The sequence below is a fragment of the Callorhinchus milii genome, unplaced genomic scaffold (assembly GCF_018977255.1).
Source record: "Callorhinchus milii isolate IMCB2004 unplaced genomic scaffold, IMCB_Cmil_1.0 Scaffold9, whole genome shotgun sequence".
Taxonomy (NCBI): domain Eukaryota; kingdom Metazoa; phylum Chordata; class Chondrichthyes; order Chimaeriformes; family Callorhinchidae; genus Callorhinchus; species Callorhinchus milii.
The window spans coordinates 10028611-10052022 of record NW_024704750.1 but is presented as its reverse complement, the minus strand read 5'-3'; the positions used below and the strand labels follow the sequence as shown (position 1 = coordinate 10052022).

The following is a 23412-nucleotide window of genomic DNA, read 5'->3' as shown; positions in this document are numbered from 1 at the left end:
ATGTGGTGTGATTAGTTTGAATGGACAGAGTCAACCTGACATTTCATTTGAAAATAACAACTTTTAATACTTTTTTCCATTCATATGAACCATAGTTTGTATTTGTTCACTGATCAGAAGATCCCATACATTATAAGTAAATCAAAGGATGGTTTTCTCTTAAATAAGTTACTATCTTTGGTTACAAAATGTGCTTATCAGATGCTTGTACTCTCTCAGATGCAGTTTATGAACCACTCTCAAGAGTTTTAGAAATCATCTGAATCCTTCAATTATGCAATTGTCACTCCAAACAATCTGCTCTTGAGTGAGAAGGACAGCATCAAGAGACTAAACGCTGAGATCTTATTGCTTGTATTTTTTTCTTATTCAAATGGGTGACGTTATAATTATGCTTCTTTAATAGTGATTTGGCTTTAAATACCCATAACTGGCAGCACCGTTAATTCACAAACAATTGATTATCTGGCAATGGGAGTAAACATAACACTCTTGATCCTGTTAGAAACGTCCAACAAGACAGTACAACATATATGTAACAAATATGCAACTTTTATCTCAAAGAGAAGATATCAATGGAAATAGTTTGTCATTTATGTTTTACAGCTTTGCAGTAGTACTGACGAGTTCAGTGAGTAAACACGCATTTGTTAAACAAAGTGGAATACATTGTCATTGCCTTGTGACAGAGTTGACATCACAAAATGACGCTACAGCCCATCTGGATTACTAATTTAATATTTTATAAAATGCCTCAATAAATAAAGTATGTACAGTAATATGCTAACTTTATTTATTCTTACTGTAGGTTTTCAAAGTACTTCACTGTGTCCCTTTTCACAGTTATACTTTACAGTACTTAGTGTGGTTTCAGTACTTACATTCTCATACAAAGCTTGAAGAGTCTCCAAATCCACCACCGAGTTATCCAGATTTAAAATAGCTGAAATTGCACATTACACAACATGTTAACTTACTTTTATTCGTAGTGGTCAGTGTTCTGTTGAACTACATTAGTATAAAGTGCCAATTGCACTGTTTTGCAAAGTTCAAATAACCAATCAAATATACTTAACAGTTTCTGAACCAGTTCACACATTTTACAGAAAAAAAACATCATGATGGAGACTTTCAATATAAACAAAATGAGCTACTCTTAATACTGGTAGTAAAACACATTCAGTATGTCTTACAATACAAAAGAGATACAAACTAACTTCATTCCACCACTGAACATTGGTATACATAAAAGATTTGCAACATACAGACTACTAACAAGTTATACCCACAGTGTTGTTCAATTGCATTATCAGGCTGTCAAGCCTTCTAAAGGGTTACAAATCCTTATTAGCCATCCAAACATATATATTGTCAGCTCAAATTTTCCACTTTATTGAAACTTTGAGATAAACAGAAAGGAAGCAGACACATGCTGTGAAAAGCTGGTAATTTTATTGGATTCTTGTAACTAGAAAAAACTGTTGCTCAGCCAAGTCTGGCTTTTGAAATCTATTCTGAGGTAAATTAAGGCAAACATTTTCCTGTGGCACTATGGTGTCTGCTCACAAAAACAAGAATTTATATACAGAAAGATCATTAGTGTAGCATTGCACCCATTAGGTTATAATAACCGTCACTGACGACAAAAAACAGATCAGCATTGTGCACTTAACAAACTAGCAGGCACACACATTAAAACACTTTCTAACTAAATTCATGTACTGTGACACATAAAACGAATGGTGTATTTGGAATCCACATGTTCTTGGTTTGGTTGTATTAATTTACCGATTGTGTGAACTTATGCTATCCTGAGCCTGAAGACAAACCTAATTATTTTGGAAAGACATTTAGCCTAGCACATCTATAAAAGCTCATATGTCATTCTGCTGTATCCAAAGAACAAGCAATTTTAACTGTTTTGCATTTTCCAGAAGTAGCCACAGCAAAACAGCCATTCTTTTGTTACTCCTATTTTTTGCAGTTCAGTCAGGGGAATCTTATTTTGATTTTGCCAAATCTTTCTATATTGACGGAGAGGCTTACCTCTCAAAACCTATTTTGTAGCATAAAAAGTGGCTAGTCTCAGATTTTCGGGGACCATTCAAACTTTCAAGCCAAAAGTCTTGTTAAAGGGAATGTACTTCATGTGGAAATGGAGAAGAGGAAAAAAATGCATTCTAATTTGAAAAGTTCAGAAGAGATTGTCACCAAGGCAGCAGCCAACCAAAGGAACACGAGCACAGTGACAAAATCCCTCTTTGTGTAACCATTTGACCTATCTGCTGTGTGAGTCTTTAAGAGACTTATTGCCCAGCCACTGAACACTCTCTGGCGGGAAACCCCTGGCTGGTCAGATCTACTTTCATACCACAATAACTGTGTGATTTAGGATGAGGAGATCTGTGATGGCTTGACATATGGTTGAGAAACTAGCAGAACCGTCATGTGCATCAAGTCATGAGGAACACAATTCTGGCACTGCTTGTGGCTTAGGTTGATCAGCATAAAATCTTTGAACTTCAAGGCAGATCAAAAAAAACACATGTTGTAAGTTATTCAGAACAAAGAAAATATTTAGTAAAACTCTGGATTTGCATCAGCTCTGGGTCAGCAAAACTTGTCCAACAGGGTGGTTCCTTGCTTGCAATCATAGCTAATGCAGAGCAGGTTTTAACTGTACTCAGTTATCCCGACTGTACACAAGTCATAATCACTGAGCATCGTGTAAACACAATGTCCTGGGTACAAATCTGCTATCTCTCCCCTCCACTCTTACTTTCGTAGCTGCCACCCTAATAATAATGTATAATATATACTGTATATAGCTGCAGTATGGGGAAACGAAATGTTACTGGACTGAATGAATCATCATTCAAAGATCCAGCATAGACCCAATGAGCCTAATAATATTTGCATTTGATACAACGCCTTATCACATCTTCGAGATGTTTCAAAGCGCTTCACAAAATATACTGTAATGTGTAGTGACTGCATGTTTTGTGGGTGAATCCCGGCAGCCAAATGTACAACAGTACATTCCGATGATGGTTTTATATAAACACAACAGCCCTGCTGGGATCAGCATAGGTACAAATACAAAATTACATTTGCCTTTCACATCGGGAGGACATCCCAAGGTGCTGGACAGTCAGGAATTTGGACCTGAGCTGGGGGTCGGGATTGGAGTAGGGTAGAGGGCAGGGAGGGTAGGAGAGTGGCCGAAGGCGCTGTCGAAGAGGAGGTAGAACACAGAAAGCTGGTATAGGAGAAAATAAGTGTTCTAAGCACTATAAAACAATTACGGGAGACTCCTATCAACCTAGGGATAGGAACCCAAGTGTTGATTTTTTAATGTGTATTTGTTTTGCTCCTTGCCATTGTCTAACGGTAACTATTGCTTGATATGAATACAGCTTCCTTTTTGAGAATCCTTCAGTTTTGTTAAAAGGTGGGCATTCTCCTTCCATCTCCCAACCTGATCTCAGCCTGCACAGGAGCAAACTCCCAGACCAAAATGTACCAAGTGGTAAATTTCACTTTTTTCGCTTTTGATTTTCTATTCAAATCTTGTATCGTGGCAAGACAGGAAAGAATATTATTAGAAATAATTTCCATTTTGTTGAAGTAGAAGAAATATTTCAGAGAGCTACTAAGAAACTAATAATGATCTGTATCATTGGAGTCCATGTGTATAAATAATCTGGTCCAGAAAGGTAAGTTCCAAAAACATAAGTTATACCTTTGAAACCTGAAGTAGACAGAGCATCTGCTCCTCATTATAAACCAGGTGAAATGCGTATTGAAGTGTAAATAAGGCATATTTTTAAAAAAATTGAAATACAGGATCTGAAGATCACAAGATTGGTTAGGATGAAAAAAAGCCAATTGATCTCTCAGAATACCCTCCCATCCCCTCACCCCTCAGAATACCCTCCCATCACAGCCACAAACTGCTTTTTAAATGTATTCAGTATCCAGGCCTCAACCACCTGTTCCAGTCATTAATTAACCCTTTTACTAGAAAGTGCTGAACATTACACTCCTGAATTCAAGAATGGTCAATGGCTTGTGCAGTAGGAACATAGAATGAAAAAGCAGGAATGAGCATTCAGAATTTGGACTTTGGAGTCTCCTTTAATCCAGATGACTAATAAATATTTGTTCTAGTGTGCAACCAGGGACATCATCCATTAAACGCCAGAGAAACTAGATGCTGAAATCACTGCAAAGGTTGGAAAGTGGATTCATAGGTCCATTAACCCCCTTAGAAAATAAATGTTCCTAGTCAGCAGGGAATATTTACTCCATAAACAGATAACCCCTTGAACCTTAAAGGATATTAAATGCCACAAACAGAGAACATCAATAGAACATTAGAAAATTGCACTGGAGTATACTGCCTGGATATATGCATACATCAGACATTTAATTATCAAAATCAAGAGAAAAAATCATAGATATTGTGAAATAACCTGTTTAAATTACCAAAGGCATACACATTATAATACCCTCGAAATAGAATGAATGGAAAAAAAACTTGAAACAATTTTAAAGCACCTATCCATCATTCACCAGTTTGTGGAACATCTTGTACCCCTCCTACTTGGGTTCCCAATCAGAGGCTGTGAAGTCTTTCGAGATGTGCTCCTCACGTGAAGGTGCTATATTAATGTAAATTGTTGTTGTTGCTGGAAACATACAAATTACTGATGGGACTCTTACATAATGGTATCTTAACATGAGCAAACTGAAAAAAACTAAAAGCAAATTTGCACGTGGCGCAGGTTTTTTGTTTTATAAACCACATATGTTCCATCTTTAGCCTCAACTAGTTCTTTAATAATATTAACAAAAACAGATACAAACTCAAAGTGGCCAGTGCATTGTCAGGTTTCGAACAAAATCAGTTGGATTTTTTTCTGATCTGATGCAGAGTGGCCACTATAAAATCCAATGTCTTGCTTCCACATCGCTACACTGCTACTGCTCCACACAATACAAACATAGCATTAATAAATCTGAATCCTGTATACTTAAATTCACAAGTTCATCCCAAGTAACAAGCAGTCACAGAATTTGAGGCCAGAGATCAAAGCTTGCAAACTCATCAGAACCCGGGTTCTGAATTGAATGAACTGACGGTTTGAAGAATAGTGTGATGCACAAATTCTGCAATGGAATCAGGAAACTGATTTATGTTTGACTTTGACTCACAATTAAAAAGAAGCTCAGAGAATACCTTTCCTATTAAAACCAGAAGGCACTCTTTCAGGAATAATAGTGTTGCAAACAGTAGTGCTTGCGCAAGTTTTAATCAGAAAGGTGATATTTGAAGAAAAGTTTAACCTGATTTTTCAGTAAAGATTCTCAATGCACCTAGAAAATCCATACAAAAATCCTCTTGCAGGGAAAGGAAGCAATTTGTAGTATGTTGAATATTATTTGCTCAATCATTCAAAGAGTTAATCAAGACGAGTACCTTGCTGGATATCTTTCATTTCCAAATGCAGACTTGATATAAGAATTCCTACATTTTGGGAGCGTTTCCCATCCAGTAACTTTACAATCTGTAATTGAAATAAAACAGAAAGAAAATGATTACAAAATTCAACGAAAGGAAACTGAAAACTGTTGAAGCATATTTTAGTAGATCAAGCAAGTATACGTAGATTAAAAAAGACAAGGAACTTTTTTTGGTGCGTTGAAATAGCATACTTAAATTGCCGTACTCGTCTCTCAACATTCTATGAATAATAAGTAATCAGTTGTGAGGTATTGTAAAATGGGAAGTGAATGTGAACTATTAAAATGTGAACAGTCATAAAGTGAATTACTAATTTTATTTGGAGAATTTGTTGGCCAGGGCATTGGGAGAAACCCCCTTCACTTTTCGAATAGTGCTATGAGATCTTTTAGTACATCTGAACAGGCAGAAGTGTCCTCGGTTTTATATCTAATCCAAAAGATAGCACTTCCAACTATGCAACAACCCCCACCACCAGCACTGGATCCAGAGTGCCATCTTAGACTATATGATTCGAAATCCCAACATGGCTTGAACCCACATCCTTCTGACTCAGAAGCAAGAGTTCTACCACTGCGCCAGGCTGACACAATTAATTAATTTGACCACTTTGCAAATGAGATCTTATCCACTGCAGATGACAACCGAATGCTTTGAAATCACAAAAGAAAATCTAAAATGAATCCAGATTCAGAATGCAACTAGAGTACATGACATGAACCATCCAATTATATTGCAATAAGATTTCATTTGAAAGTGTGTTTAGAATGAACTCTATTAGGGAAATAACTCACGATATCCCTGAATTAATGTAAAGTTTACTGAAATCATAGCAATATTTCCAAACTATATGGAAAATGTGCTGGATATGAGTTATGAAACCATAAGTTCAAAATTAAGAGGAATTCTGTCCAAATGAATTTAGCACTAGCTTTAATCCAGATTTAATGATACCTTCACTAATAACGTTAATTTTGCCTGAACAGTAATGATAAATTCAGTAATCTCTGAAAGTGACACACATCCCCATTGAACTTCCAGACTTGGTAGGAGAGTAAGTTCTAACAGGGATAATTGCAGTCTTTGACTATATTTAATTTGTACAGCTTTAAATGACCTTCCAATTGACCTCATTCTAGGGCAACCGAATAAAATGCCATAATCTCTATTAGGCATGCTTGTTTGAGGCCAAGCTTTTACACACGGCATGTTTAAAATGCGTGCATTCATATAACAAATTCGATATTTTGTTTTTTGCATAAGTGTCAATAATTACAGTACAATGTGAATTGATCTTCTATTATCTCTAGGCGTTTAATAGATGTGATAGTGTGTTAGGAAATTGATAAAGAAACTTAAAATACATGTTAAAATAATAATTGGTAAATGGAGGCATTTTAAATGTTCCAACAAACATTGTAAACATTACTTTCATTCATTCCTAACTCAGCATTATTTTCACCAGTGCAGATTATGAGTGAAACATAAACAATTGTTAGCATGTTCATGTTGATATCTTTGTCCTCTGTGACTATTGTTAGATGTAATATGTAACTTTACATGTCTAATTACAAGAGTAAATGTTAAGATGAGTGACAAACAATTCAATTCAGACACTGTTTTAGGTGTGCTGCTTTATATAATTCTTCTCCAGATATATAATGTATATATTTATTTTCTTTCATTGGAGACTAATAAATCAAATGTTTTTATTCTCATGGGCTTTCCTTTCTACCTAACTTCCGTACTGACAAAGAGCCTGTGAAAAACATTACATCTCTGTTCATTCACAGTATTTCCTGTAAGTAAGCATTTTAAGTGTAAGGTCTCATCCTGTGATTCAAAGGGAAAATGCAGTGACATGTATATCCTCTCTATTTTACATTACTAATCTAACCTTTAAAAATTACCTCTCAAAAGAGCACCATTTACATTAGACCTTAAGCAAGAACATCTGCTAATAATTACTTTAAGCTGTTTCAAAGGAAAAAAAAGACAACAGATAAGTTATTAACTTGAATGTCACCTCATGTCTTTGATATGATAATTATTTCACCAAAGGACATGTAGATTGACTGATAGACTTTAATATCGTTGCCTGATTTAACAAATTGCTTGGCCATCCCCATTTTCATAAGTATTTAAATAAATGAAGAAGTTACATATTTTTCCAATTCGCTTCTGAGCTTGGTTTTAGGTTTACACGTACTAGAACCAGACAGCAAAATAATTTCCATAACCTAGCGATTCCCATAGGGTTGCAAAACAATTTAGCTAAATACTGCTAGCTGCTTTAAAATCAATGTGTATATACTTTTACCACATGCTGTTAAAAATGTCTCCATTATATACCCTAACTCTTTTGATCCTTTCCTTAGTCACGTTTTTGTGACTTAAGATTTATGTGATTAGATTTTTGTGGCCATATTACACCTAGTTAAATGTTAGTACTGTAGTATGCAATAAGAAAAGGAAAATACACACTGACTAATTTCCTTTTATGTTAAATGACAATAAACAATATTTTCGTAGGGCAGCTGTTACTCTACTCAAATTCTACATTACATTCTACGTACATAAGACAAGCTGTCCTCCTCTCCGTTAGTTAACAGAAAAACAAAGCCACAGGAACAGGCATTCACAATGTGCTATTTAATACAATTTATCCTTACTTCTAACCATACATGTTCAGACCTCTGGATACATTTCAAGAAACTCGTCACTATTATTTTTTTGTGTTGTGTAGATGAGTGATTCTTGACAGTTTTTAAACTAACAACAGCAGGCTGCCACAGTGGGCCAGTTATTCACACAAGTACATTGTCATTTTACTTTCTCATCTCTCACTGAATACTTCCCTGTGCAATAAAACTAGACTTCTGTTCCATGGATGATTGAATTTGTTCTCTAAACGTGCAAGGGCACAATGGGCATTATTTTATTTATTTTTGAGATCATGTTTAAAACAGTAAAACAAATAATGATTTTAAATCAAGCTTTATAAAAGATTTCCGAGGTTTTGTCTGATCCATCACCATGCTTAAGAGTAACCTGACCTGAAAAAGTTGCACATATGTATGGAGGTGCAACTCTGTTGGATATTTCTCTTGACTGGAATGGAGTGCACACTGTCTCCCCTGGAGAGGGACATGGAGAAATATGCATAACTCTTACCTAATTCTAGAGGATAGTAAACACAGGCTGGCAAGAGCCAAGGCTTGATGAGTAGATAATGACCAGTAACTATTGAGGTTACTGGTACATATGGTACAAAGTTTTGCACCTCGAATGCTTTACTGAAAAAACTTAATTCCAGAAACTTTAACTATGCTTTATGTCATGATTATAGTGTTGTACAAGCTACAGTTCAATCTTACGAACAAAACCTAAATAATTTTCTTTCCAAAAAGGGATTGAATCCAGGTGGTTGAATACTTTCTCTTCTCGTTTTTTTTCCACTATATATTTAGGGAGGATGGAAATAGTTTTTGGCCCTGGATCCTGCCTTATCAGCTTTTCTTTACTTTCTTTAGGATTGACAGAATTCAGAATTTCAACACAGAAGAATTTCATCCAGGAGTTGTAGAAGCCAAACATTCAGAAATGGCATAGCAAAGAAAATACAAAACTATGTATATATTGTACGTGATATATGAATTTGTATGGCAAGCATAAAATACAGCATTGATTTGTGATATTGAGCAATTGTGATCCATATACAGAGTGGTGTTTTGACTTCTACTGCTAGACTTGGGTTGACACAGTGCTACTCCACTGCCAGGGCTCCCATCTCCACAGAAATTCCTGTGCAGAATGGCATTTACAATTTGTGGTGCACAACCTCAGCTTCACTTCCACCCCCACCCCATACCATCACCACTACCAGTCTGGGTCAGTCCTTTTTGTCAGACGCAAACACTCCAACATGTGGGCAATGATCCAGAAAGGCGTTTATTTTTCAGCATAAATTTACTGTGCAGGATAACCAGCTAAAAACACAGATGTTAGTTATTATTTTACAATACCCTGCCACAATTCAAATGTTTCTGTACTTTTGTTTTGGTTTACGTTGAGCATTTACCTTTGCATAGAAACTTACACGGGAAGATATCATTTATATCCTGTGAAGCACTTTGAGATATTTCAATGACGTGATAAGGTGCTATATCAAATGCAAGGATTATTAAAATATTTAACGCCACTCAGAAATATTTTGGCAAAGAATGTTCAGGAGTTGTAGTGAGTTTCCATGAGTGTTGGTGGAAGCACTGCAGCTATACCAGAATGCAAAACAGCTTTCTATAAAACTTCTGAGTCAGGACTTGGAACTAATATAGTCTAAGGCGACACTCCAATGTAAAGCTGGGGGTGTGGTGCATTGCTGTTGGTGCCGTGTTTCAGATGAGACGTTAAACTAAGGTGTGTGCTGTTCAGATGGATGTTAAAGGTTCCCATGGCACAATTCGAAAAGAAAAATTAGTTTCTCCCAGTGTCCTGGCCAACAATCCCTCAGATAAAATTGGTCATTTAATCCAAGGTTGTTTGTGGGACATTCCTGTGTGCAAAATTGGCTGCTGGATTCATCTACAAATACACAGTCACCCCACTTAACAGCATATCCTGTGAAGCGTTTTGGGACATCCTCCCAAAGTGAAATGTGCTATACCAAATACAAGGGTTATTAGTAGGATTATAATGCTTAATCTTTTGGAATGTTTGCATTGGTATCAGTGGAATCGCTCAGATGGTGGAGTGCTTGGCTCACAGCCAAAATTCTGGGTTTGAATCTATTAATACCCAATCTGCCTCCTATCCTTTCAAGGCTGTCAAAATAGGTCCTCCTAATGTGGGAGAATAGCACAAATCCATGGATAAGATCGGCAGTGCTGCCAAAGAAATTGTCATATGACACTTCTGGTTCAAAACTGCTATAGAAATAGCGATGAGCACTGTCCTCAAAAGGATCAGCCTTCATTGAATCCATTTCCATTACAGTGCCTTTTTCTCTTGAATCGTACACCAATTATTTCTCAAGAGTAAAACCAAATAAAATAAACGGTTGTGAAGGTTTTGTTTTAAATACAGCCTGTTGCTTTGCAGACTTTCTTCAATCTCCGCATAAGAATACTGAAGATATATTACCCAAGTAATTGCTTATCATCTTATAGAGCTTTGTGATACCATGGGGTTTCTCAGCTTCATTGTTTTATGGTTTGGTGTGAAAAGTCAAGTCTTGAACAGATCCCAAATAGACAGCCTATGACAGTGAACTTCTTCAAATATTGCTAGGAGCTAAGAATTTGGAAACATGAATTAATTGGGCAATGAATAAGGATATTTTGCAATGAGCAGTATAATAACCAACATTTTTTACAGTGAGGAAATAACATTTCTTCCAATTGATGTAGACCACCAGATTTGTAAAAGGTGCTAGAATTTAATTGGTGTTCACTCCATGACATCCTCCATTGGATTCAACTTTTCCTGCTTGGTGACCTGCTTCTGTTGATCTTCCTTTCAAAAATGAGTGAAACATAAAGAAGACATCATAAAAGCTTCAATCATCTTTTCTATAGACTGTGGTGTTATGCTCTTTGGAAAGTACCCTGTGGTGGAAAAATTCAAGGCAGCTGTAAACTCCACTGCTACAGATAGAGATGAGGGTACAATAAAAGCAGTGTCCAGATCTGCAGGAAGCAAATCACCGACCTCACCTATTGCATCCACCACCTTCACCCACCCACCCCACCAAAGCTTAATTCAACTTTCTCACACTCATCTTCAGATAGATCAAGAAAATAATTAATTTGAGGTTTATATATCAACCCATCTAGAAGGTTGGCTCTTCAAACTCTTTCAAGCAAAAGTATATTTCATAGGAGCAAGAACTCTATGGAGTTTTTGTGCATTCTGAAGCCTGGTTCATCGAGTCTGAACTCTACAGCTTTGGAAAGCTGTATTGAGTCTAAAGTAAACAGATTTCCCCTCCACCTTAATTGTAGATTATTGTGTGGAAAACTTTTGCAGCCCAAAGAAACCTAAAGTGGATGATTTAAATTGGCAGAAATTCAGTCCCAAACAATAATTTAACCCAAACTCCAAAGTTCCACATATTAGAAAAAACAAGGAGAGAATTTACTGACATTTGGACAGTTTTGACCTTTCTGCTTTCCCCAGGGGTTGGAAGGAATCCAACGTAGATCGACCATTCCTCTTACCTCAACAATCAAAAATAGTTCTGTCTGACATTTTGAATTTTTAACAACAATTATATTTTGAAACCGGAATGCCAGATAGAAATACCCATGAAGTCTGCCTGTTTCCTCTAACAGTTCTCTTGGCAGCGATTTGAAGTGTAACCATTTCTGAATTGAGTCAAATCATCATAAAGAGTATTGTTTCCTTATTGGATTTAGTTCTTTTCTAAATATATGAAAGGTTAAAAGTAGTCCCGAGTCACTAGATTTATCCATAATGTCCTATTGTTGAATAGCTGGTCTATAATAATGTTTTTTTAAAAATGAGTTTAGATATTTACTGAACTAACAAATAATAATAATAATATGGTCACTCAGTCCACAACTGTTTGTGGGGCACTGATGTGTGCAATTGGCTGCCATGTTTCCCCCACAAAATATTACAGTCAATTCACTTTATAGTATATTCTGTGAAGCGCTTTGAGATGTCTTGAAGATGTAATAAGGCATTATATCATGGATTATTATTATTACTTGAAAACATAGGTCCCATTGTGCATGTTTGGCACAAAATTGCCATCTAGCTCAGAAAACCTGTGAAAGAGATGGAGTTTTTTTCTCTGTATCAAATTCATTACATTCCATCCCAAGAATGTTTGATTCATGCAATAAGCATCTGAAGTCTTTGTGTTTCATTCCCCAACACAGATATCTCCATTGGTATAACATTTCATCCAAAAATAAATGTTTAAATAAAAAATTCTTAACCTGCTAAACCTAGTAGTGAATTGGATGATAGCATTTAGAATGGGACTTTTCCATTATAAGCACATATTGTCAAAGTCACTGCAATAGGAACATCATTTTTTTAGGCATTGCAAACATTTCCCAAATCTAACCTTTCTAGTTTTGGTTGTCTTTTGGTAAGTGTCTGACAAGGGTTTTTTCTTCTCTTTCATGGTCGCCTTAGAGAAGAGTTCCTCAAATTCTCCAGGATCCTGGATACGAGGTTCTTCCAGGGTTTCCCAAACAGTTGTTTTTTTAGGATCCCTAGAATAGAGCAAAATGAGTGATCATCAAATTCCAGGTATGAGAAAAGCAACTGGCTTGAAGGGTACTCTTATGGATTTTACATTACGATTTTGTAAACAAAGTCACTTATAATATAGTAGGAAAAATTATGACTGGTATTGCAAACCGTTTTAACAAAATTTTGTTTTGAAACAAAACATCTTATATATTTACTAAAGAACCTCTGTGACTTATCTTATTAAATGATACACACCTTAACCTAAAGGTTGGACCGCACTGGACGAGACTATTGAGCTTCAAATTCAGTGTAAAATGTTGTGTTAGTTGCAGAAGGAGAGGGTAACTCAGGATAATGTGGCTGCTTTAGGAATAGTTCTGACTCATTAGACTTTAATGCATTGAGTTTTCTAGGCCCTTTGGGAGAGACTAATCTCCAGTTATTTCTTTATTTAAGAAGTTTTACACATTGCCATTAAGTGGTATGAAGACAACTGAGGCCTAATGTGTTGGCTGCTAATACAGCAATGCAATAAATCTTATATCAGTGCCAAAGAATCTGAAGTTAAACGCCAGGTAACCATTGTTGTTCCCAAGTCCTTGTTCTAAGCACCACTGAAACCATGGGAGCAGCAGATAGAAATAATGTACGTCAGCATGCACTGACAAAATTACTTTAAATATTTTTTTGAAAAGAGGTCATTCATAAGATAAGACTTATAATTTACAAACTGGCAGGCAGAAGACCAATTTGATGTAAAGGGCCAGAGAATAATAAAAGGCAATGGGTTAAATGCAGAAAATAAACAGGACTTTGGAGGTGAGAAACTGAGAAGAGCAAGAGACGGGCTGGAGTTATTATGGTTCCAGTTTCAAAATACCATTGTCATCCATTACACAAAGGAAAATGTGATTACTTCCAGAAGGCTTAAGTGGTAGCCAGGGAAGTGGCACCCAAGCTACTTCCAAGATTCCTTCGCATTTACAGGTTGGTTAAAATGCTATAAAACATTGCTTACATTACTATAATATTTTAAATTTGCAGACGACAACTAACAGTGCACAATTATTTGTGTTCTGCTAAATGCTATGAAAGCGAAGCTTTTCCAGGTCTTTTTGGCACAATCATTCAAACATTTAATGATAGTTGATAGCTTGGGCATTTAGAGATAGCCTGGATTTAATAAAATTAACACTGTTTTGACAAGAAGTAAACTTTTACTGTACAACAAAAAAGGACTAATGTAAAAGCAGAACAAATGAGACCCACTTAACCAATGCTGTTTGATTTATTGCCACTATATAGTTAGTCGGAAAAAAAAGGGAAAAAAAGCTATAACAATTCCATCCACAGTGAAACTGATTATCCCTCATAAATGGAAGGGACCCCCACGGAGGATATTTGATGCTGCTTTTATACTGCAGTAGAATGATTTGGAGTGGGAAGCCCAATTTATACTGCCCACTCCTCATCAGAGCCTTTAAACAGAAACTAACATTGAATTTTGAAGTTCAGATCTAAGCTTTTTAAAGTGATTAAAGAGTTAGCTGGGAGACTGAGAACCATCAGAGGACCATCGGGTAGCAGAGCTCACTTTCATTCACATTCTCTGTGCTTGGGTCAATTGAACTGCTCCGAAAATTCCCTTTCTCCAATTGGACTCAGGAGCAGAAATAAGGGTGATTCACATTAGTTCTAGCTTCACCCAGCTCTAATTTATACTAATGCTATCTGTCAACCTGGCTGAGTGAGAAGGTTGTGAGTTCAAAACCACCCCCTGTTGAGAGTTTGTAGGTTGATATTCCAATGCAGTCCTGGGGAGTTCTGCATTGTTAGAGATGCTGTCCTTTGGATAACGCATTAAACCAAGGTCCTGTGTGCCTGTTTAGGTAGCTGTTAAAAGATCCCATGGCACTAATTGAAAAGAGAAGTGAGATTCTCCTAGGATTCTGACCAAGAATCCCCTCCCCCCAAAATTGGTCATTGACTTCATGGCTGTTTGTGGGACATTGCTGTGCTTAACAGAATGAGAGACATACTGTGCTGTAAACAATCTGTAAGCAGTATAATATGAAAGGAAGATGATTAGAGTATCCCATTGTACTAGACGTGTTTAAGTAAGCTTAGCTTTTCAGTTCAGTACCTGACATTGTTGATCTGAATTCTTGACCAGTACAAAGGTTTCATAGGGCAATTTGGTTCTATTGGTGCCTTCCGTGGTGCTGTGGCCAAACTGTGGCTGGAGAGAGCTGAGAAATTGCCCAAGGGTGGTGGAGGAGGGGGAGGTCCAGAGCCTGGAATGGGTGGGGGAGGGGGAGGTCCAGAGCCTGGAAGGGGTGGGGGAGGGGGAGGTCCACAGCCGGGTAGGGGTGGGGGAGGGGGTGGGGGAGGGGGTGGGGGAGGTCCACAGCCTGGAAGGGGTGGAGGAGGGGGAGGGGGTGGAGGAGGGGGTGGGGGAGGTCCACAGCCTGGAAGGGGTGGGGCAGGGGGAGGTCCACAGCCTGGAAGGGGTGGGGCAGGGGGTGGTGGAGGGGGAGGTGGAGGCGGTACAGATGCTGATCCTTGTGGAGATTGATCTGACTGACTGGTGAAGCTTAAGGATTCAAGGTTCAGCTTTCCTGGCACAGACTGATTGTTTCGGGAAACACCATCCTCTTGGTTTGATTGTATGAAGTTTTCCCGATCAGTCTGTGCACAGACATTACGAAATGATTTTGGTGCATATTCATCTTGTGTGGAAATTCCAACATCTCTCCTTTCAGTCCTCCCATCTTTATTCTTCTGTTCAACATTTTGTTCAAGCTTAGCTATCACTTCAGCATGCTCCCCACGCACATTGAAAAGTTTCAACTCAAACTCTTTCTGTTGGGGAACAGGATATAAATTAATATCATTAACTTAACATGTTGACATATACTTCACATTCTATATCGCTTTGAATCAGTCAATTCAAACTCAGAGTAAAACTTCTCACGCTCTATTTTCTGGATTTAAAATATTTTATTGGTGCGAAGATTAATTTGAAATAAGAAAACAGAAATCTTCATGGTGAATAATTTTTTCATTGTGAGCAACCAATAATTTAAGTTTTGGTCATGTAGCAGAAGACAAGTCTATTGTTTTAGCACAGTGGTGAATTAACACACTGTGCCATTGTATAGTAGGATGCAGGTTTGCAGTCATGTTTCTTCTCACACGTTTCCAACTTAAAACAGCATAGGGAATAGAGGGGTGCAGGAGAGTGGATTAGGAAGGATGGAGGCTCATGTGGAATATAAACAATACCATGGACTAGTTGGGCCGAATGGCCTGTTTCTGTGGTTTAATGTTCCATGTAATTCTATGTGTAGCAATCCAAGCTTGCACATTGACCCCAGAGATAGGGACATTAATCTAGTCATCTGGGGGCACTCTTCCCCCACCATCTGATGTCTGAGCACAGAACTGAATTGGCAGAGGTAAGGAGACGGTGGCCAGTTTATTTGTTTGACCCCAAGTAAATGGACATGTCCTGAAATAACCAAAACAGGAGTGGAAATAAAAACAAGCTAAACAGGGGTCAGAACTTTTTTCTGTTTGTGCAATACCTCAAATGCTTAATTTAAATTAAATTTAATTAAATTAAATTACCTCAAATTTACATCACACAAATTGAAAACGTAGAAAATATTATTCTGCAGTTTTAAAGCATTACACTTACAGCTTTTTTTTGTAGTTACAATTATAGTTGAAGTTTTCATTCATAAATGTACTATTGTGGGAGAGAAGGAAAACTAAGCAAGGGTCTGCTTGGGCCTGAGACGGCTTCAAGATAGTATGTTTGGCAATTGAATGTTGAAATCAAGTTGACTCTCTGTGGGGATCTCTGTAGACTGGTTCTTGGAGCCAGGTGGGTCCACAGTATTCCCAGGACATTGCTGATGATAGACAAGCCAGCCTGGCTCATCGGAGCGATTTGCAGGGCAGACTGATCATTGGTGCAGGGACTTTTCCAACTCGGCTCCTGTTAACTTTGCAGTCCCAAGCCTTAGTCCTAGTTGGACAAGCAGTGGCAAGCTTCCCAGATGGTAAGCAATGCGTTTTTAACTGATTAAACTCTTAACAGTTACCCAATGCACACTATGGGGATCCCAAATTTTGGCTCTCATGAATCTGTGTCTAATACACTCCAGATTTATTTAGGCAGGGTGGGGAGTGGGGAGAGAGTGCACAATCCACTTCAAACAAAGAAACATTTCTATGCATATGCAGCATAAATATGTAGAACTTGCATAACATTTTCCCCAAACTAATGGCCAAAATTAGCACTCGGAATGTACCAGCTCTGTTGGACAAATCTGTGGGGAAGGAGGAAGGTGGGGAGGGAGGGTGGTTATGGTTGTGTCATATTAAAAGATAAACTGCACAGAATTCAAGGCCATATAATAATATCAGGCAACCGTTTTCCTCCTTAAATTATCGGAATAGCATGAGGTGCCCAGGGATCCATGCATCAACTAGCCTGATTGAGGCAGTAACTTTTAAACATGACCTTCATAATTAAATCCTTTGAATCAGTTCCCCTTAGATGATCTGCACTTTCATTCTCGTTTGTGGAAAAATTCATTTTAGAAGCTGTTCAACAAGAAGGGAACCATAATTTCTAAAGATGAAATCTACATGACTTGCAGTAGAAGAAGTCAATGATAACTTGTTGTTAGATAATGCAGCAAATGATTTTCCCCATTAGTCCAATTCAGATCAGACAAGTCGAATTTGCATTGATGCAGGTAAAAGGAAATTAACTGGATGGATTTTGCACAATAAGGATATTAGGCCAGCAAAAACAAAACAGGAGTTCTTCAGATTTCTGAGGTAATTAAATAATGCGTAAAATCTGCCCCTTGCTGAGATACATCAAATAAAACTGATTTTATTTGGGATGAAAAAATAAAGGTTGCATGTCTTCCTCTGTTTGATATAACTGAAAAGAGAATTATAACATTCAAAAATAAGATTCTCTGTGTCAAACATGTTTAAGTAATTTCTTCCCAATCAAACGATATTAACTTTAATTAAGAGAAACATTCATACTCACTAGAATGGAGATTTTCATTTGTTAAATGGCATGGTTTATTACGAATGGCATCTGTGCAATATCAAGCAGAGATGCTGTTTAATGATATTGTGCTGGCATTAGAAGAAACAGTTTACATCTGGACACCATTAGCTCCCAAAGTATCTATTTTACTTCAATAAGAAAAAAGTTCTACCTTTTGACAACAATTTGAATAAGTGTCGTTGGCCAAATTAAAGCTAATAATCTACTTGAATGTTTTATTGCTGGAATACCATTTTTTTCACAATTTAAGAAAGTTTGATTTATTTTCCTTGCTAACACTAACTTCTCTATTTGATATTTCAGGAATCAAGTTTAAAATTGACTAAAACACGGTATGAGTAACATGGTTAAAACTCATTCATTCTAACTATTCCTTAAAACTGTAGCCTGGCAAAGGATTAAAACAAGAAAAATCCTTTTCTCAGATTCAAACGAAGAAGGTCCTTCAGCACACAATCTTGTCATTCCAAAATACCAACTTTACTATTTTCTCTAGTAGAGTGCTTTAAGATTAGTTAGTGAATATTAGATCCATAAAGTCTTACCTGAAGAATTTTATCAACTTGTTTTGAATCTAAAATTGCTCCATCACTATTGCTGAAAGAAGTTATAACTAAGATAGACACAGTTATTTTCACCACCTGTTCCATAGAGAATGATTCAGATAACAATAAACAATTTAAGTTTATGCCTTTCACTTTGGGAGGACTTCTGGCTCCACACAGCTGATCGAGAACTAGAGTGGGGAGAGGCGAGACATTAGGTGGCTGAAAGCACAGTCAAAAAGATAAGCTCTAAGGCAAATTTTGTAGTTAGGGAGGAAGGGGTCAAGGCAGAGACTCCTGGCTTGAGATCTAGCCTTTTGGGGACAGAATGCCTGAAAAACTTGTATGCAAGAGATTGCAAAATGAGTTACACTTGACCCAAATTTATGAATGCTTTTGTAAAATAATTTCACTTTAAGATTTTAAATGAAAAAGAAAACTGAGAAAAGTACTGCTATTCTGAGATTCCATAAAGTCAATAGAAATCGTTGTATTAGTAACACCTCATCGTCTTGTCATCTGCATGCTTTCACAGCTAAAGTGCTCTGTTTGCAATTAAAAGTTGAATATTACTTACAAAGAGATCTCGCTCTCAACATATCAATACACTTCACTCACATCCCATCACAAACATCAAAATGCCAGTTCATATTTGTAACAACTAAAATGGAATTTACTTCATTTGTAACATATTGGTAGAAATGTTTAACCTTCCTACCAGGCCACGTTTGCTTACTTTCGTCTTGATCTCACATTAGTTTCCTCTCGTTGAAATCTTGCTTCACTTTGCTTTGATCCCTTTCTTTACAGGATACCATTTTGGACAGGAGTGACTCGATATTTTACTTTCTCGTACACAAAAAGCTTTGAAGCTAATCCTTGAATTCTTCACAATACTTAGGAAAATCTCACCTTTTTGGCTTACCAGAGAAGTCTTTTTACAAATGACCTTTCTGGCACGATCAAAGCATCCTTATAGTCTCATAGCTGATGACTCCTTTGATCTGCCTCAGCCACAGAAATGCCAGATAATAAGCGGCAGACAAACTTGGTGCCAGTTTTAGAACAATTCTAAGATGTTTTCCAATAAGGATTTGTATTAAAATCAAGCAGTTCTTTCATTGCATTGTCTTAAGAAGGATCTACGTTATGATCAAGCAATTTTAGACGATCAAACTGAGAATTCATGAAATGTGACAATATGTTTCTGATGACTGCTATGAAACGTAACACAAGTTTATGCTAGAATGGTGAGTTAGCTTATCTGGAGTATACACACCAGGCATGGACTAGATGGGCTGAGTGGCCTGTTTCCATGCAGATTTGACCACATGATACCTTTACTAAATGGTCAGAAATACTGAACCACAAACATAGAGTGGAAGGAACCAAACAGGTTTTAGAGCACATCAGGTTTCGCAAACTGAATAAATTGCGAGTGGGAAATGGTGCCTTCGTCCAGCTAATCTGTAGTGCACTGTATTTGATTGATGGGAGAGAGGCAGTGGTGTGGACCTTGTAGAGTTTACTTGAGTTGAAGAGCAAGAACCGAAAACGTTCCGTATTGAAGCATTTGGTGTCCAGCTTATGGCAAGATATGGTAAGGGAAACTTGTCCCTTTTAAGAACACTTCCATTTTTAAACAGATCTGGATTCTTGTTACTGAGATAGCACATTAACACACATGTCAAACTATTGTATTCTTAAGTACCTACTGGACCAAATGTAGCATTGTGATTTTTAAGGCAGTCACTTGATAGTCAATGCATATACATCACCCAGCTCCTACAATGTAAATCCCGATACACAGCACCTGAAATCACTCAGTAGTACATTAAGATAATCAGTCAGATATTTATTGAAATTACAGTATTAATATTTACCTCCCCGTTTACAAATGATTCAGAAATATGCAGTTGACAATGAAAAGAAATGAGATAGCTGAGGGAAGGGATACAAAAAAGGAGACTGAAACTAAAGTGCAAATTGAATTTTACCAAAAAAATGTAAAATAGCAGAAAAGAAAAGTACCAGTTCAAGTCTAAACCATATTTCAACCATGGGGCTGATCTGACTACTGGAAGAGTGCCCAGCTGCTTCTAATGGAGTCAATAATGAAACTAAGACCGCAACTCTGGTATTTAAAGTCTTCAAAGATTCAAAGTTTATTTGTGCTCTTTCAATTCCCTACAGCATGGTTAAATAGCCTTATTTGGGGATCCTATACCGCTGAATTAATCTACACATTCTCATTAACCTGTGTTCCTTGCTAGTTCCCAGGAATTACTTACACACAGTGGAGTGAATTTAAACGATCCATTCATCACTCCATCACAAAACATAAAGAAGAAAGCAAACAGCACAAGAGCTGACTTTAAAGGGTCAGCAATCTGTAAGTTGCTTCTGTAATTTAAATGTCTTTGTCTATAATTAAGATAATCATCAGTCCTTCTTATGTCTCCCATTGCACCATTTCCGACCCAACAGTGCAAACAGGCAACCTACTCCCATGCGTCTGCCAGCGCAAACGTAGATCACATGAACCCGTTGACCTGGCTATTCAGAATTGTCGCCTCCACTGTTGTAATTATAACAGGAAGAGACAGCCTTAGAACTATTAATGAAGTTTATCAAGAGCCACGGATCAAACAGCCTGGTTTAGACATCTACATTATTTGAATTAAACTTGTTATTGTGTGAATTATGTGAATTTTGATGGAACACAATTCAATCACATGGCTACATTTTTAATTAAATGTGGACTGTCATTTTGAGGAAGGATAGAATCCGGAAAAGTTGCCATCGTGATGAGTGAGTAAGGCTTTGAGAATGTAAACATTTTGGCTCTGTGTATAAAATTACAGTATAATGTATTGCACCACTTTGTCATGACTCTGTTGCAGAATGTCATTTGAAACAAGCTACCCTTTCAGACTAAGTAATACATCAATGCTTTTTCAAACCAGAATGACTGCATCACAGTGGGGAAATAGCTTCAACACATTATAGGTTTCTTCAGGAAAAACAACAGGAAAAAGCTTGGCCAACTTTATAGGAGTGAATGAGGCTCTTTAAAACAGGAATAAGGTGGTAAAGATAATGACCTCAGAGCAATAAATTGTTAATTCTGCATTAGTAATGTCCAATCATACAGTGCTGTTTTGTTCATGTGTCATTATCTGAGATAAAAAGATGGATTCAAAAGCTCTAACAATAACATTTTGTTCATTTATTTTATATTTTTGAAAGCACTCTATGTTTGGTTGCGCTAATCTTATTTGGATCAATAACATCTGATAAACGCATGTTTTTTCTTCTGTAAGTAACATACTGCATAACATTTGCTTCAGTATTGCCTAAATACTTGTCTATTATGGGCATGTTCTTGCTCTCTGGGTTGATGTCTGGTGACATCAAGCAAGTTGCGGTACCAATACAAACTTGTAAACTTCAGGATCAAACTTAACCTCAGAAGGCCAACTGGAGCTGTCTGACATTAGTCAAACTGTTTTGACAACCCAACCTCATAAATGGATTTAAATCACAAAGGTGCCGAAAAGGCATCTCAGTTGACTGACTCAGATCCACTGCTTTGAAGCATAGTTTTCTACTTGTTTGCCGTAAAAGGTCTTTGACTAAATCCTGTAATACATTATAGCTTTAAACAAGGGATAAAAATATTTTAAATTTGAAAGCTTCATTCAACAACTATGCAAAACCTTTGTGCTGGTCTCTTATATAAACAAGTGAGAGGATCTCTTAAATAAACATTCGATTTCAGTAAGTAAGATGTGACATAACTAATGCCTAAAGGCGCGATTGATGGTGTCATGCGGGGGATTAGAACAGGGTCCTTTCACCTCTGGGAGTTGGCTGACAATCAAACCCAGATTGATGGGATAAAAGTTTTCTCTCTCTTTCATGCTTGGAAGAGTTCTTCTAAGTTAAATGAATTTGAAAAGTTTCAACTCAGTTCTTAGTGGGTACAAGTCTGCAGTACAATGCCCATTAATTGGTACTAATTGAAAATAAATTGCCAACTCACTAAGGGAGTTAGGAAGCCTACAAGGTGATTAATATAAATATAAAAGTCTTTCAGTAGAACATGATATTTTAAGATTATTAAGAATTTTAATAATGCAAGGCAGATTCATTCATGTTACTGCAGTGTTGTAACTGTATTCTAATTTGTATTCTTGTATTTTACGTCACCTAAATCTACAGAGTTCTTAACACCCCTTAGCGCCAACCCTGCTGAACTCAGCAGCAGCACATACTGGAACTTAAGTGTGGTATCTATCCAATTTGGATGGACATAATAATAATAATAATCCTTCATTTGATATAACACCTTATCATTGTCTTCAAGGTGTCCCAAAGCACTTTACTGAAATTATTGTAGAGTGCATTGACTGTATTTTGTTGTTGTTGGCCAATTTGCACACAACAGTGTTCCATGAACAACAATGAAATGAATGCCCAATTTTACTTGGCTGGGACTCTGGGAGAAACTTCTATTCATTTGATAATCTTGTTAAGGAAGAATTTGGGGGAACATTCTGAGCAATTTCCCACTCCTCAGGTCAGAGAGGCAGCAAACAATTAAAGGAAACAACATAGTTTGTTTAAATTTACGAACAAAGCCAAACTGTGTTCATGCTTTGAATTGTGCACAGAAGTAGTCAGAAAGTATGGGTAATGACCATCTATTTGGCATAGCTCTAACATGACGTAGGTTGTAAAAGTTCAGAGTGATTACTTACTGTGATCAATTTTAAGAAAAAAAGGTGGAAAGATTATGATTACATTGCATTGCAATAAATAACATACAGTGTCAATCTTCCCTCTGAAGCCACTGTATAAATTTCTTGGCAGCATAAATATTTACTGGGAGGTTAACAATGGAAGAAGAGCTTCAAAAATCTTGGCAGTTTTTGACTTGTTGTGCAACATTGTCTTTCTTGTCCAGAAAACACTTGATTGTTTTACACCTGATGCTTTACACATGTTCT

At 37.0% G+C, this 23412-nt stretch overlaps 1 protein-coding gene across 1 annotated transcript in view; it reads right to left on the bottom strand.

Annotated features, from left to right (window-relative positions):
• Nucleotides 1-23412, bottom strand: part of fmn1 (formin 1) — a 130487-nt gene that overhangs the window by 70361 nt on the left and 36714 nt on the right. The window contains exons 5-8 of the mRNA XM_007888381.2: nucleotides 14898-15616; nucleotides 12624-12774; nucleotides 5483-5570; nucleotides 882-943 (exon numbers count right to left, since the gene is read on the bottom strand). Coding sequence (XP_007886572.2) covers nucleotides 882-943; nucleotides 5483-5570; nucleotides 12624-12774; nucleotides 14898-15616 — 1020 coding nt within the window. The remainder of the gene's footprint in view (nucleotides 1-881; nucleotides 944-5482; nucleotides 5571-12623; nucleotides 12775-14897; nucleotides 15617-23412) is intronic.